At 52.2% G+C, this 15837-nt stretch overlaps 2 protein-coding genes across 5 annotated transcripts in view; both read left to right on the forward strand.

Annotated features, from left to right (window-relative positions):
* The window catches only part of DENND4B (DENN domain containing 4B), a 5683-nt gene extending 1388 nt beyond the window's left edge, over positions 1 to 4295 (forward strand). Inside the window, exons 3-11 of the mRNA XM_032398711.1 lie at positions 108 to 496; positions 597 to 719; positions 859 to 1028; positions 1108 to 1249; positions 1441 to 1677; positions 2182 to 2299; positions 2391 to 2556; positions 2643 to 2707; positions 2819 to 4295. Coding sequence (XP_032254602.1) covers positions 108 to 496; positions 597 to 719; positions 859 to 1028; positions 1108 to 1249; positions 1441 to 1677; positions 2182 to 2299; positions 2391 to 2556; positions 2643 to 2707; positions 2819 to 2964 — 1556 coding nt within the window. The 3' untranslated portion in view covers positions 2965 to 4295. The remainder of the gene's footprint in view (positions 1 to 107; positions 497 to 596; positions 720 to 858; positions 1029 to 1107; positions 1250 to 1440; positions 1678 to 2181; positions 2300 to 2390; positions 2557 to 2642; positions 2708 to 2818) is intronic.
* A 2389-nt stretch (positions 4296 to 6684) lies between these two features.
* Positions 6685 to 15837, forward strand: part of GATAD2B (GATA zinc finger domain containing 2B) — a 91297-nt gene continuing 82144 nt past the window's right edge. For 2 of the 4 annotated variants that reach the window (XM_032398602.1, XM_032398601.1), the window contains exon 1: positions 7302 to 7420. Coding sequence is in view for 1 of the 4 variants with exons in the window: in XM_032398600.1 (XP_032254491.1) it covers positions 6713 to 6855 (143 nt within the window). In the remaining 3 variants the exon portion in view is untranslated. Of the gene's footprint in view, positions 6856 to 7301; positions 7421 to 7856; positions 8426 to 15837 lie in introns of those variants that run through there. The other 2 variants (XM_032398600.1, XM_032398603.1) reach the window with 2 other exon arrangements.

Raw genomic sequence — 15837 nt, forward strand, 5'->3', positions numbered from 1 at the left:
GGGGGGGGGGTGCCACCGCGGGAGTCTGTGTGGCGGGCGGTTGTGTTTCCCTGGCTCCTGGAGGGCGGGCGAGGCTCCCTCTTCTCTGATTCTTCTCTGCCCTGCAGTGATAGAGGCCTTAGGGGTGCTGGAGCCCCGGGGCTCACCTGTACCCTGGCGCGACGGGAGCCTCTCAGACCTGAGCCTGACCGGCGAGGAGCCGGCCCCCGGAGGCAGCCCAGAGGACTCGGGCTCAGCCCTGAGTGCCCAGTCCACTGAGACCCTGGAAGGGCCAAGTGGGCGGGCGCCCAAGGCGGGCGGGCACCAGGAGGAGGCCAGCACCCCCAGACGAGGGCTGGGCGCCCGCCTGCAACAGCTGCTCACTCCTTCCCGCCGCTCCCCTGCCTCCCGCGTTGCCCCACCTGAGCTGCCCCCTGACCTGCCTCCCCCTGCCCGCCGTAGCCCGATGGACAGCCTCCTGCGCCCCCGGGAGCGGCCTGGATCCACTGCCTCTGAGGTAGCCAGGGAGGGGACGGTCCGTTGGCCTTAGCCCCCGGAGGCCCCGGGAGAGGGCCCGGAGAAGGGCCGGCTGATGGCGCTTTCTCCTGTGATGGCAGAGCTCAGCCTCTCTGGGCAGTGAGTGGGACCTCTCCGAGTCTTCCGTCAGCAGCCTGAGCCTGCGCCGCTCCTCAGAGCGCCTCAGTGACACCCCCGGGTCCTCGCAGCCGCCTTCCCTGGAAGTGAGGAGAACCCCTCCCACGCAGACGTGCTTGAACGCACGCGTGCAGGCTCCCCGCCTTTCCCTCTGTCAAAGACGGGCTGGGGACGGTGGAAGGAGCCCGGGCTCCTGAGCCCGGGGGGGCGTCTTCTCGCCCGCAGATCCTGCTCTCCAGCTGCTCCTTGTGCCATGCCTGTGACTCGCTGGTGTACGACGAGGAGATCATGGCCGGCTGGGCGCCCGATGACTCCAACCTCAACACCATCTGCCCCTTCTGCGCCTGCCCCTTTGTGCCCCTGCTCAGTGTCCAGACCCTTGATTCCCGACCCAGGTGCCCAAAGCAGGGCAAGTGCTACGAGTGGGACAGGGAGGCGGAGGTTCAAGGGCTGACCCCCGATCTCCCCCTACAGTGCCCCCAGCCCCCAGCGTGCCCCTGCTGGTGCCAGTAACAGCAAAGATGCTCCCATCCCTGGGGGCCCAGGCCCTGTGCTCAGTGACCGCAGGCTCTGCCTTGCCCTGGATGAGCCCCAGCTCTGCAATGGGCACATGGGGGTAAGGGCTGGGCCAAAGGGGCACAAGGAATGGGTGTCTGTGTGTGTTGCCCAGTGGTGGGGCGTGACGGGCATTGAGGGCACGGGGGCATCTCGGAAGCTGCTGGACGTGATGGCTCAGTGGGAAGCAGGGCTCCGAGGCTGGGGCCGGATCCGCCCTGTAGCGCCCTCCTCCCTCTTTGTGCCCGGCAGGCTGCCTCCCGGCGGGTTGAGGGTGGGGCCTGGGCGTACCTGAGCCCCCTGGTGCTGCGTAAGGAGCTGGAGTCGCTGGTGGAAAATGAGGGCAGTGAGGTGCTGGCATTGCCTGAGCTGCCTGCTGCCCACCCCATCATCTTCTGGAACCTTCTGTGGTATTTCCAGCGGCTGCGCCTGCCCAGTATTCTGCCATGCCTGGTGCTGGCCTCCTGTGATGGGCCCCCGCCCCCGCAGGTCAGTGCCCTCCCGTGGCCCCTGCACTGGGGGTTCGCCACCTCACGTCTGGGTCTGTCCCCTCAGGCCCCGTAGAGTAGAGCGAGCACAGGCCTGGGAGTCAGTCGCACCTGGTCCGACCCCTGGCCTTTTCACTTCATGCCCGAGCCTCCGTTTTTCTCATCTGTAAAACGGCCTAAGTGCCCAGCGCCCAGGGTTGTTAAACGCCCGTGTAGGGCTTGGTACACAATCACCACGGTGACTCCTTGACATCTATTATTCGACCAACATTTATTGGACACCTTTCGGGTTCCGGGCAGTTTTTAGGCACGAGGGATGCAGCAGCTCACAGAACAAAGTGGGTGCTCTCGGAGAGCTCGCACTCACGGGGATGAGGCTTTCTTTCCCTCTTCCCTTTGGCTATATCCCACAACGTCCCTCTGTTTCTTGGAGCTTCGCTGGTCCGTTTCCAGCCCTCTGCCTGCCGTCCCATGAGTCTGCCTCCTTTGTCTTGGCTCCTTGCAGGCCCCACCTCCCTGGCTGACGCCTGACCCAGCATCCGTGCAGGTGCGGCTGCTGTGGGACGTCCTGACCCCCGATCCCAGTAGCTGCCCACCTCTCTACGTGCTCTGGAGGGTCCACAGTGAGTCTGGTGTTTGGCCTAGGCTGGGAAGGGGTGGGTCCCACGCCCAGAGGGCTCAGTAACCCTGGCCGCCTTCCTCTCTTTCACCCAGGCCAGATCCCGCAGCGGGTGGTATGGCCAGGCCCCATACCCGCACCCCTCAACCTGGAGCTGCTGGAGGCCGTGTTGCGCCATGTGGGTCTCAGTGAGGTGCACAAGGCTGTAGGGCTCCTGCTGGAAACTTTAGGGCCGCCTCCCACTGGCCTGCACTTGCAGAGGTATGGTGCTCCCATCTGGGAGGTCCCTGGCCTGTCCCCGGCCCCGTACCCCCTTTCTCTCAGTCCACCCTCTGCCCCCACTGCAGGGGCATCTATCGTGAGATTCTATTCCTGACGATGGCTGCTCTAGGCAAGGACCGTGTGGACATAGGTAAGGGAGCGGGCAGGGGCCAAGGAGTGGAAATATCTGGGGCCAGGGGTCATGGGGGGGGGGGGATTGTCGAATTGTAGCCTGTTGACATACCTCCACCCTCTTCCCTAGTGGCCTTCGACAAGAAATACAAGTCCGCCTTTAACAAGCTGGCCAGCAGCATGGGCAAGGAGGAGCTGAGGCAGCGACGGGCACAGATGCCCACCCCAAAGGCCATTGATTGCCGGAAATGTTTTGGAGCACCTCTGGAATGCTAGGGACCCTTAAGCTTTCCTCTCCAGCCTGGGGTGGGGAGGTTGAGGGAGAGTGGATTCTAGAGCTACCCTGCCTTCCTACTCTTTTCATAGAGGAGCTGGGAACAGGCTGGGAAGCAGGCCCAGCCGTGGGCTCCAGATGTGGGCAGCAAGAGGGACCCACTGCGAACAAAAGTCACAATCCCCCTACCTCCGACCTGCCCAGTATGTTCACGCTGATGTTGTACGAGGCCTGGCAGGAGTTGGCACAGCTCTGTTCCTCCCCAAATTATACCAGGAACTCTCCTCCAGGGTACCCACAGATCTGCTCTGCCCTGGTCATTTTCTAAGTTTTTGTTTTAAAAAACAACTGGAAAGATACAGAGCTACTGAGCCTTTGCCCTGAATGGGAGGGAGGGATGTCATTCCCCGCCAGTGATGGTCCTTCTTCCCTGGAACTGCTGAAGCAACCCAAAGCCCTCCATCATATCTTTCTACTTCAGTGTTTGTATTTTAAGTTATTTATTTTGGAGCCACAGCCCCCTTGCTTATGAGGTTCCTAGGGATGATGAGAAAGAGAAGGGAAACGGGGCACCATGGTTCAGTGGTTTGTAGCTCCTGGAAAGTCAGGAGGGAGCTGGAGGGGCCCCACGCTCCCCTCAGGAAGAACCGGGGCCCCGTCCAGTCCTAATCCTTCCCATCTACTCCGCCATGGGGAATGCTTCACCCACCCAGGGCCCTGACTACGCAGTAAGGATTGTTCCTTGCAAAGTTTTGTTGGATGTAAATATAGTAAAAGCTGCTTCTGTCTTTTTCCTTCTGTCTCCTGTTTCCTGGATCTGGAATAATGGCAGGGGGTACCTCTCTCTGTCCCCTGGCTGCACATCCTCCTTTCCACCTTTCCATCCCTCGCAGCCTCAGGCACGCCCTGCTTTCCCTGACCAGGTCTGGTACTGGTCCCTTGGGGCTCAGGGAGTTCTTGGAGCAGGAGAGGGGTGAATCTGGTCCTGGCTATGGTGGTGCCAGTCTGTGTGGCAGTTCCGGCCCTCCCACACAATCACCCCCTTGTCCCTCATTTGTACCCCACACAAAGGCTCCATTCTCCGGGGGCCTTGAGCTCATCTCTGCCCTCTTTCCTCCCCCCAGCTTTCGCCTCCCGGCTTCCCCAGTATCGCCACAGAGAGGACAGCCCTCTCCCTAGTCGTTGGTGTTGGCAGCTCTCAAGCACCCTGGGAGCCCTGGCGGCCACCCTAGGCCCCCTCAGTTGCTCTAGCTGCCGGCAGTACTCTTCCAGCCAGGCGCTCAGCCTGGGGACAGGACCAGGAAGATAGGGCAAGGATTAAGGAGCTCACTGAATGTGGGCAACGGGGAGACAGGCCCACTCAGAATCCTCCCTTTCCTGTATAATGAAATAAACACAGGAAGAAAGCTGCAAAACCAATCACCAAAGGGAATTAGCCAACAAAAGGAGGGCAGGAGTGTCAGTGGGGGGAATAACTTATATGCGGCTTTAGTGCGAATTCTCGGTGGGTGGAGAATAGTGGAGGAAGCAAGAAGTAGTACTTCTGAATTCTGGAACATCAAGCCACAGGACCGACCCTTCCCCATCCTGCGCTGAGTATGGTAGATGCTTTTCGTGTGTCCTAGAAGAGCTGCACAGGAGGGAAGCTGGGGCTTAGGAAATACCCTCTGTCCTGCCTGGGACTAGGAGGCTCCTTCTTCAGAGGGGAAATCCTCACATCAGCCCAGGTTCTGATCGGACCTCACTCCCCAGAATCAACCTCTCCCCATCTCTGCAAGGAAGCAATTGCTTCCCTGACATCACAAGTGTTGTGTGGTATGCCCAGCAGAGAGCTGAACTGCTGGAATTATAGAGAGAATTTTAGGGCTCAGTCCCTACTTTAACAGAGCATACAATCTTAATGGTCTAGAGCGCCCCTTGATTCAGACAATAACGATAATCTTCCTTACTTCCAGCGTGTACTTCTCACCTTTGGGCCTCCTTGTAGAGACCTACAGTCAGATGGACAGGACTACAGAGTTCTTTAACCACAAGAATATCTGGAAATTCCAATAGCAAAGTACTCACTAGGGCATCTGACATCTCTGTCCTGTGGCCTAGGGAGCTGGATGAGGGAGGACATGCCTCATCCTGGCCCAGTTTCTCTTCCCAGACTTCAGAGTGTACACAGGCTTGGGTACGACAAAATTCTAATTAAATCTTGTCTCTGCCACTTACTAATTTTATCGGCCAAAATACTTAACTCCTGTGCCTCAGTTTTTCCTTGTGTGCAAACTGAGGAGATGGTTTATCAAGATTAATTATGCGATCCACACCAAGTGCTAAGCACACTCCATCAATGCTAGCTTCAAAAAGAAAACCAACAAGCAGGTCGTCTGCAGAGGGGATCGTCAGGTCTGCCAAGACAGCGGCCTCACACGTGTCTTCCCTGGAGTTGGATCCCTCCAGATTGAAAGTCCCCTCCACGGTCTGACTTTAATTCTGTTGAAAGGTATTTTCTCAGGCTTCACCAGTATCTTCGTCAGGCTGGCATCTTTAACCACCACGCTTCCCCTTCTCCTCCCAGCCCTTGAAGAACGGCTCGTCAGGCAGCAGAGAACGCACTGGAGTGATACTGGGCAAAGCAGCAGGTTAGGGAAAGAGAGCAGTGATTTTTCTGGCCCAATTACTGCTATGTCCCCAGCACATAGAGGGGTGTCTGGTAACACGATGGGCCCTCTGTCTTGTGTGTTAAATAAATGAGTCAGTGAAAGCATTAATATGAGAAACGATTTTCCGTGCAGGCAAGGCAGGTACAAGTCGAATACCAACGGAAGCTGAATTTAGGACTAAGGGAGTGAAACGGTTGGAAAAGTGAGGAAAACTCATTACAGTTCCTGTTATGCCTACTGAGTGCTTACTGTGTCCTTGGCACTGTCCTGAACATTTTAAATGTACTATTTTATAATCCTCACCATTCCCTATGAGCTGGGCACTCTTCTCCATCATTCCCGTTTTACAGATAAAGGGACTGGGGCACAGAGAAGAGACGTTAAGTAACTTGCACCCAAATCATACAACCGGTAAGAGGTAGCGCCAGGACCCAAACCCAGGCAGGCTGACTCCAGAGACCGTGCTCTTCCCGCGGACACTGCAAGAATGAAACAAGGCTTCTCCCCGCGTACGGTGACACGGGGCCGGCCCGTGCGTGTGCTCAGGGCGCACCTGTCTTCACGGGGCCCCCTCCACCCGCTGCACTGCACGGCGCGACCTGTACGTGATTGGAACACACTAGTGCTTCTGGAGCCAGGGAGTTCTGCGTTCAAAGCACCGCTTTCTCACTAATGCGCTGTCTGACCTTTGCAAGTTACTCAACGTTCCTGAGCCTGCTTCTTGATCTAGCGGGTGCGGATTTCAGCGGTGCCACTCATCGTGGGCAACTCCGGGCACGTCGTGAGGTCTGTACCGCGGCGGGGACAGTGTCCACCGCTAGCGCCGGCCCCTCCCTGACACGCCGGCTCTGCGGGACCGGGTCCCCGCCGCCGGCGCCGGGCTCGGCCGCACCCCGCACCGCGCGCCCAGCCAGACCCCGACGGCCCCCAGCACCAAGGCCGCCGCCCCGGCCGGGGCCGCCGCAGGACCGCGCGGGGCCCCACGCAGACCAGGAAGCCCGAGGCCTGCGGCGGACGCGGGCAGGCCACGCCCCGCGCAGACCGCGAGGCCCGAGCGCCTACGGCCACTGCCATCGTCAAATTCCGGGATTCTGTCGCGATGAACCACCACCCAACGCAGAGCCCAGTGCCGCTCGCCAGTCTCCATCTTTGGAGTCGGAAGAATGAGAGCGGGCCGAGAGGGAATCCCAGTTTGGGGATACTGGGGTACGGCGGCTGCCTGGGGACCAAAACGTCTCTAAGGTAAAGTTGCAGCCCGAAGCGATTTTTTGACCCCCGACACTTAATGGGCTGCTGAAGACCCGGATGTGTCTGGGACTGGCCGAGGTACCCATTAACGCGCCCCCGCTAGACCATCCCCCTCCTCCGCTTAGGATTGGGTATTATGTACGCCAATCATCACTTCTCCAGCCACTCACTCTTCAAGGGTGGGGTGTAGTCCCGGCACCCCGCCTCCTATTGGTGTGGCCGAGAAGAAGAGGGCGGGGAGGCCGGCTGAGGTCGCCCAATGGGCGTCGTGGCGTGTGGGGAAGGCGGAGCCGAGGCGCTTGGCAGCTGCCCAATCAGCGTCCTTGTTTGTGTGGTGCCGCCGCCGGTGCAGCCGCCGCCGCCGCCGCCGCTGCCCCCCGTCTGTACCGCAGTGTCTGCTCCGCCCGCCCGCCCCGGTCCGGCCCGCCCCCCTCCCCCACCCCCGCCCCCGGTCCCGTCGGCGGGGCCCGGAACCCACTGTGCCGTCGCCTCCCTTTTTCGACGCCTCCGCCGCCGCCTGAGGAGGCGAGCTCGCCGGGAGTTACACCGCCACCGCCAGGTGAGGAGCTTTGGCCTAGGCCCGCCTGGCCGCCCGCCCGCCCGGGGGCGGCGAGCAGCGAGGACGGGAGGGAGCCGGGAGGAGGCGGCGGTGGCGGAGGTGGGGGAAGGGAAAGGTGGAGGGCGGGGGAGGGGAAGCGCCCGCGAGCCGACGCCCGCCCGCGCGCCCCCGCCTCGCGTCCCCCTCCCCCGCCCGGCCCCGCGCGCCCCCGCCTCGCGCTCCCCTCACCTCGTCCCCTCCCCCGCCCCGCGCGCGCGCTCCCCGGCCTTTCCCTTCGGCCTCGCGCGCCCCCGCCTCGCGTCCCTCCGTTCCTTCTGCTTTTACTCTTTCTCGCCTCCCGCGCGCCCCGTTTCCCCCGCCATCCCCGCTTCCACTCCCTGCCTCCCGCCCGCCATGCTCCCCTCGGCTCCTCTCTAGCGCCCCCCCAACTCTCTCCGCCCCCGGGGGTGCCCTCGGGGATATGGGGGCCGCTCCCCGCGCGCAGTCCCCGGTCCGCCGGCCGCCGGGACCCGCGGGGGGTCCTTCGGGTGAAGGGAGCGCGGGGGAATTCTCTTTATTTAGAAGGGATCGGGAGCGCAGAACCGTGCCCCTTTATGCCGTCGCCCTCCCGTCGGAGAAGGGAATGGTCCCCGGCTGGGTGGGGGCCCGTTTCCTCGGCGGGGCTTCTGGGGCGCTCTGGATGTGCCTCCCAGTTCAGTGCCCGGGGGTCGACGGAGCTGGGACTGGCCCTTCCCGGACCGGAGCGGGACTTAGAGTACTTTCTGCCTCTCTGCTCGCAGTGACGCCGCGGAGCTAGCCACTCCTGTGGGTGCCGTGCGCCGGCCCGGGACCGCTCTCCCCCTCGTAAAGGCACGCTCGCCTCTCCGGACTCTGCCCCCCGCAGACGCGCGACGTTAGCTGCTGGGGCTGGCGCGGAGGTGGCGGCACTGGTGGTGGGTGGGTGGCATGTGCCAGTTAGCCGAGCTAGCCGTCGGCCTTTTCTTCTGCTGTCATCCGGAGAGTCAGGTAGCCTCCCCAGAACGAGTTTTCTCATTTCCGATAAATGATTAATTGGAGGGCTTTTGTGTGCGTGTGAGAGAGCTGGGGGACGCTTACTGTGTTTCAGCAAAGGAAAAGAGCAGTTGCTTTCAGGCCCGACTGCAACAGAGATTCGGACTAGCAGCAGCTGGAGTAAAGGCAGGTCTCACAGAACCATGGTGAAGAGCTGATGCTTCTGAGTTTTTGAAACATTTTTATTTATAAAAATTTAGTTTTTGGATAGATAGTGCGTGCATGTGATTCAAAGTGAAATCTTCCCTCTCACTTCTCCAGTCGTCTAGCCCCACTCCCCGTTCACTGATTTCTGACTGTTTTCTGGCAGCAGCGTGTCTATATGTTGGAGATTAAGCGAACTTTTGCTTTTTCTTTGATGCACTGACCTAAACTCTTCCTTGAGGTCTGACTCATATTTTTGGTGTCAGAGTGATCTTGATAGAGTGTTGTTCTAGAGCAACATTTCTGTGTGTGCTTGATTGGTAAGGAGGCTACTTCTGGAGCTCCTAAAGGTGGTGCTGGGGAGGGCCTGGATGTATTTCAAAGGAAGGCCCCGCATCTTTTGGGAATAACTGCTTTTTTTGTAACTGATACCTAGTCTCTTTTTGGGGATGGATTGGGTCCAGGATAGTCTTTCCTTGGGCTTTTTAAACAGGTAGGTTGTATGAATAATGAGTTAGTGGGAGTACTGATCTGCTAGTGCTGTCTTCCATTTTTAGAGGAATATAATTTTTTAGTCTAGAGGCAGTTGTAGTCCTCATGGTAAGGAATGGAGCAGATAAATATTTATCAGTAGGAATCAGAAGGCCAGACCTGTAGGCTGAGTGACCCAGTTTGAGAAGAGGTGAGGCTTACGGACTTTTGTCCTGCTTATTCCTTACTTAGAGAACACTTTCGATGAAGTGAGAGGAATTTGTAGCTGACAGCAGCATCCATCTTTATGACACTGTGGTTTGCCTCCTGTGTGTGTGATGTCTGTTAACTTCCTGTTTAGAGGCAGTCCGAAAAGGGTCTGAATAGAGGCTGCACTCAAATACTTGTCTAGGAACGGTGTTGACCAGGTTCCCTGATCAGCCCTTCAAGTCTAAGTTCTGGCAGTAACTTTTACTGCTGTGTTTAGCATAAGGCCATGGGTGTTGGGAGGGAAGTTGTGAAAATTTTTTTCTGAACCTCATAGTCTTAAAGTATATTCAAAAGCCTGTGTGCTGCCCCCTTTCTTTCTTCCTTTCTTGGACAAATGTTTCCAATGCCCCCCCCCCCCCCATACCTTTTTTTTTTCTTTTTTTTCCTTTCCCTGGCTTGGCCTGGCCAGACCTTCAGGTTGGATTTTGGTTACAGAACAGCAGAGTGGGGGTGGGAGGAGGGTGTCACTGTGTCAGTAATAGTATCCTGATCAAATGCTGGGACCCCTGGATTCATCCTAGCTTTCAGCAGTATGTTGTATGTAAACCAGGCCTCTTGCTTCAATTTACTGTTTCTTCCTTATCTTCCCCACCCACCGAGCTGGAGGTGCATGTGTAGGGGAACAGCAGTTGGGCTGTCCTGGTTTCTAGACTCTGGAGTATATTCCGTGTCAGCCAACCCATTGGGATAAGCATGTTAACAAGCAGCCCCTCTGCACTCAGAATGCTTATGTTGTTTGATTAAAACAACTGCTAGAGAAAGTGTAAGATTTGACACTTAACTAGGACCAAGGAATTTTCTTTCCCAGACCTTTTACAGTACTTAAAGCCGTGCATCATCATGTATCAAGGCACAATAGCCAGGCATTTTCTGAATCAGTTTGGAGGGGAGGGGAGGGGAGGAAAAAAAAAAAAAAAGACACACCCAGATTGACTATAAATCTAGCCCCGGCGTAAAGCTGTCCATTTCTTGCTCAGGAAAAGATCCAACCTATCAGACAATGCCACACAAAGTTGCAGTTCCCCTGCATTGGCTAAGCTTGGGAAAAGATACATAAGGAAGTTCGGTTTTTGTTGAAATGGTGTGCCTTTTAGGGGGAAACCTTCTCTTAGCTGTATTGTTTGGTTTATCCTCAGTATTCCTGTGATACTTTCTGTAGGTACTGGTTGGGGATCTTGGTGGCTCCAGAGCCCATGAAGCAGAGAGGCTCCTGTACTTGTGTAGTAAGGATGAAAGCATTGAAGAATATCATGTTCCATTTTTTCTTTTCAGGGATATCTGAAATATTCCTATGTGGTTTTGAGTTCATTCAGTAGGAAAGGAGTGACCCAGGGTCATTAAAGAGCTAAGCTTGTCTACTTCTTAGATGGTATGTCCCTTAAAATCCTCTAATCTTTATCATTGCCTTAAATTGCCATTAACTGGCAAGAAACTACAGGAGTTTTGGGTTATAGTACCAAAAGCAACAGATGAATAAGAACACATTTTGTTACTTTTGAGGTATGAAACCGGTCAAATCCCAGACCTTAAAGTTATAATAACTGCAGAAACTTCTTTGACAACATATAAACTTTTAATTGTTATTAATACTAACTAGTAAAGTATTAACAAAAATGACAATACGTCCACATTCCCGAGCCATTCTCTTTTTGCTTTTCACATCTGAATGGTATACATTTTTTAAATAATTCAGGTTACCATTACATGAACCTGAAAGTCATGCTTTAAGCCTCCTGATCAAAGCTTTCTTGATCTTGTCTCGTTTTGGGGGAAGGTGGAATTTTTTTTTTTTTTTAAGATTTTATTTTATTAGAGAGTGAGAGCATGAGAGGGGAGAGGGTCAGAGGGAGAAGCAGACTCCCCACTGAGTGGGGAGCCCGATGTGGGACTCGATCCTGGGACTCCAGGATCACGACCTGAGCTGAAGGCAGTTGCTTAACCAACTGAGCCACCCAGGCGCCCGGAAGGTGGAATTTTGAATTACCCAAAATATAGGCCGGAATGTCAGTGGGATTTAGATTAGACATCAGAATTAATAAATTCCCGTTATAGTTGTGAGGGATTAGAAATGTTAACCAGAGAGTTAGTGCATCTCTTACCTAGAAAATATTTACGGAGTTAGCTCTTTGAGAGCATTTAAATTCAGACTTCCTGGGAGGGAGGTTGTAGGGCTAGTAAGTGGCAAATTGGAATAGTAGAACACAGGTGTAGAGAATCTAGAAATCCTGAGTCAAATCCTAGTTTTGCCATTTATTAGCTATGATTTTGGATAAGGCTTCTAATATTTTTTCCCCATCCTACCCACCCTCATCAGGCTCCTTATTTTTTTTTTTTTTTTAAAGATTTTATTTATTTATTTGAGACAGAGAGAATGAGAGAGAGAGAGCACATGAGAGGGGGGAGGGTCAGAGGGAGAAGCAGACTCCCTGCCGAGCAGGGAGCCCGATGCGGGACTCGATCCAGGGACTCGATCCAGGGACTCCAGGATCATGACCTGAGCCGAAGGCAGTCGCTTAACCAACTGAGCCACCCAGGCGCCCAGGCTCCTTATTTTTAAATTCCCATTTCTCTCAGAGTAAAAGTCTGTTCTTACAGTGGCCTGTAGGGTCTTGCATGATCTGCGCTTCCCCGCCCCTTCTCTGTTGATCTCTGTCATCCTTCCTCTTGCTTACTCCATTCCAGCCACCTTGACTTGTTTCTTAAATACATCAGTCACACTCTTTATCTTAGGACCATTGCACTAGCTATTCCCTCTGTGGGAAATAGCTAGTTTTTCCCACAGAGATAATACAAATGATTAATTTCTTTACCTTCAAGTCTTTGCTTAAGTCACCTTTTCAGTAAGATCTCTTAAAATTGTGCCTTCAACTCTCACCTCTCACTCCTGATTTTTCCATGCTCTATTTTTTTTTTTACAGTGCTTATAACATATTTGTTACATTTATTGCTTTTTTAATTTAAATTCAATTAGTCAACTCATAGTACATCATTAGTTTCAGATGTAGAGTTCAATAATTTATGAGTTGCTTATAACACCCAGTGCTCATCACATCAGGTGCCTTCTTTAATGCCCATCATCCAATTACCCCATTCCCCCACCCACCTTCCCTCCAGCAACCCTAAGTTTGTTTCCTATAGTTGAGTCTCTCATGGTTTGTCTCCCTCCCTCTCTGTTTACTTCCCATTCAGTTTTCCCTCCCTTCCCCTCTGATTCTCTGCACTGTTTCTTGAGTGAAACCATATGATAATTGTCTTTCTCTGACTTTTATTGCCTTTTTTAAAAAGTTTATTTATTTAAGTAATCTCTATACCCAGCGTGGGGCTCAAACTCATGACCCTGAGACCAAGAGTTGCATGCTCCTCCAACTGGGCCAGTCAGGCCCCCCCCCCCCTTTTTTTTAATGTTTATTGCTTATTGGTTCCCCTCCTATGATACAAGGTCCACAAAAGCATGGATTTATTTTGGTGTTTTAATGCCTGATACAGTACTTGATATGTAGTTAATAATAAATATTTGTTGATCAAATAAGAATAATAACTGTTTTCCTAATCTCATGATTGTTTATAACAAAAGTAGGAAATGTGATTAACATAATACGGGATTTTAAAGTGTGAATTTTGAAGCATCATACAAATTATGATGATAAAATTATTGCCTTCCCATTGAAATGGTAAATAACACTTGTTACTCAAAAAAACCTTCATGTATTCACATAGATTATCACATCTCTCCTAAACTCCAACCTCTTGTTGCCAGTTTTCTACTGTGTGCTGGACAGACCCACTTCTGTATTCCATTGGTACCTCACACTCAGCATTTTCATCATCAGCTCCCCTTCTGTGATTCACTGAGTCACCTAAGCCAGAAATGGGAGCACCATTGTCAGTTCTTTCTTATCTATTACTTTCTAAATATTTCTGAACCGGTACCTCTGTCTCTATTGCTGGTCTCCTGGTTCAGGCCTACAACTCTTATTTGGGAGGTTGCTGGGATCTCTTATAGTTCTCTTTGTTTTTAGTTTTGTTGCCTTTTAAACTCTCAATCATATTGGCTTCAAAATGGTCTGAATAGAGATCTGATTGTTTTCTTGGCCTTTCTCAAAAGTATTCATTAGTTTCCTATTGTAGAAAGGTAAAATTTAAATTTTGCACAATATTCAGGCCCTGTAATCTTGGCCTTTGCCTTTCTATCTGGCCTTACCTTTCTCCCTTACAGTTTATACATGAGCAGATACAGTTCTAGTTCCTAGATAAGCTTCCAGGTCTCATCTCAAATGCTACTTTCTGGGAAGCCTTCTCCTGACTTTCCCAGAGAGACTTAGATTTGCTTTCTTCCTTGATCTCACTCTATAAATGTTGTCTCCCCGCAATGGTCTGTAAACATCCTGAAAGATACCATGTCTTTTTACTGTTGTGTCTCCAGTGCCTAGCATGGTACCTGTCATCTGAAAGATATTAGAGATATAAATATGAGAAAATGTTGCATACATTTAGAAGGTACCCCTTTTGTTATGTACAAGGTTGGAGTCCTTGCTCTGCCATTTATCATCTGTGTGACCTTGGCTTAGTCCTTTGAAGCCTTCAAGCCATAGTTCCCTCACCTTAGAAATGGGGATCAAGAACTGCTTTATCTCTTTCACTAGATTTCTGTGTCAGTCAAATGAGGCTATACGTAAAGGTGCTTTATAAATGTACAGCACTATACAAATTGTTAATTATTATGTGCTGACACAAGCTAAGCTTCCCTCACAACTCCTTTTTTCTTGTTCATATTGAAACGAGGCCCCCATTTTTTTTTTTATCATTGAAGCCATAAAATACTCTTCTGCAACATGTGTTCTGTTCATAGCCATTTTCATCAGTATGTGTGATGTACTCCTGTATGTCACCTTAAATGTGGAAGATTTAAAGACTTTCCCAGTATCCCAGTGGATAAAAAAGGTTGCAAAATCCTGGAAAGTTACCCTTCTCAAGGAGTGTCTCAGTCATGAATTCTGTAATTTTTTCTCAGATTTTTAAAAAAGATTTTATTTATTTGGGAGAGAGCAAGCAAGCACAAGCTGGGGCAGGGAAAGAGGAGCAGAGGGAGAGGGAGAAGCAGGGAGCCCTATGTGGGGTTGGATCCCAGGACCCTGAGACCATGACCTGAGCCGAGGGCAGACACTTAACCCACTGAGCCACCCAGATGCCCCTTCAGATTTTTTTTTATTGCATTTTTGCAACTTTGAGAACTTAAAAGGATTTTTAATTTTTTTTAAAGATTTTTTTATTTGAGAGAGCGTGTGCACAAGTAGGAGGGCCAGAGGGAGAGAGAAACCCAAGCAGACTCCATGCTGAGTGTGGAGCCCAGTGCAGGGCTTGATCTCACGACCCTGAGATCATGACCTGAGCTGAAACCAAGAGTTGGATGCTTAACTGCGCCACCCAGGTGCCCCTTAAAAGGAATTTTTTAAATGTATACTCATTTTTTGAGCACTTCCTTTGTGTAAGGCTTTGTACTATTTTAATTCTTATGGTAACTTTGTGGGGGAGACATTATGACCATTTTACAGATGAGAAAGCCCAGTTCCCAGAGATAGTGTCATTTTGCTGGAATCCAGTATCTAATCGTTCTGCCTGACCTGAAAAGTTGTGATCTTACCATTCTCCTAACATTTCTCATAGCCCTAAAAAGACAAAAACAAAAACCAACCAAACAAAAAATAGAATAGTATTAATAGGTCACAAGCAGGGGGAGCGGCCGGCAGAGGGAGAGGAAGAAGCAAGCCCCCGCCCGCCCCCCCCCCCCCCAGCAGAGCAGGGATCCGATGTGGGGCTCTATCCTAGGACCCTGGAATCATGACCTGAGCCGAAGGCAGTTGCCCAACCAACTGAGCCACCCAGGTGCCCATTAATAGGTCTTTTTTTTTTTTAATTTTATTTATTTATTTGACAGAGACAGCTGGAGAGGGAACACGAGCAGGGGGGTGGGAGAGGGAGAAGCTGGCTTCCCTCCTAGCAGGGAGCCCGATGCGGGGCTCGATCCCAGGGCCCTGGGATTATGACCTGAGCCGAAGGCAGACGCTTGACGACTGAGCCACCCAGGCACCCCCCATTAATAGGTCTTATGTGAAAAAAGTTATGTGGTCAAATAGTGTTTTGAAAAATTCTGGGTTAAATTAAGTTAAGGCAGATTTCTTTACGGCATGACTTCTTAGAGCCTTGCGTGTCTAAATATACGTTGTACATTGGGAGTGGTAAAAGAATGGCTAAAGTATGCAGAGGTTCTCACGATTATTTGACCATGAAAGAGCTTCTTAAGGTATTAGTGATCTCAATGCTTTGAGATTACTGCACTTTGCTGTTCTGCTTTCCTCTTTGAGTTGAAAGTTTTTTAAGGGTTGTCACTCTGGAATGAGGGAATTGATTGCTTTTGTGTGCTGGTTTTCCAGAGAACTAGAATGGTGGCATTAAGCTATTTTTTAGAAACTTCACTGGTATGG

The sequence above is a fragment of the Phoca vitulina genome, unplaced genomic scaffold, assembly GCF_004348235.1.
Source record: "Phoca vitulina isolate PV1807 unplaced genomic scaffold, GSC_HSeal_1.0 scaffold118, whole genome shotgun sequence".
In the NCBI taxonomy this organism is placed as follows: domain Eukaryota; kingdom Metazoa; phylum Chordata; class Mammalia; order Carnivora; family Phocidae; genus Phoca; species Phoca vitulina.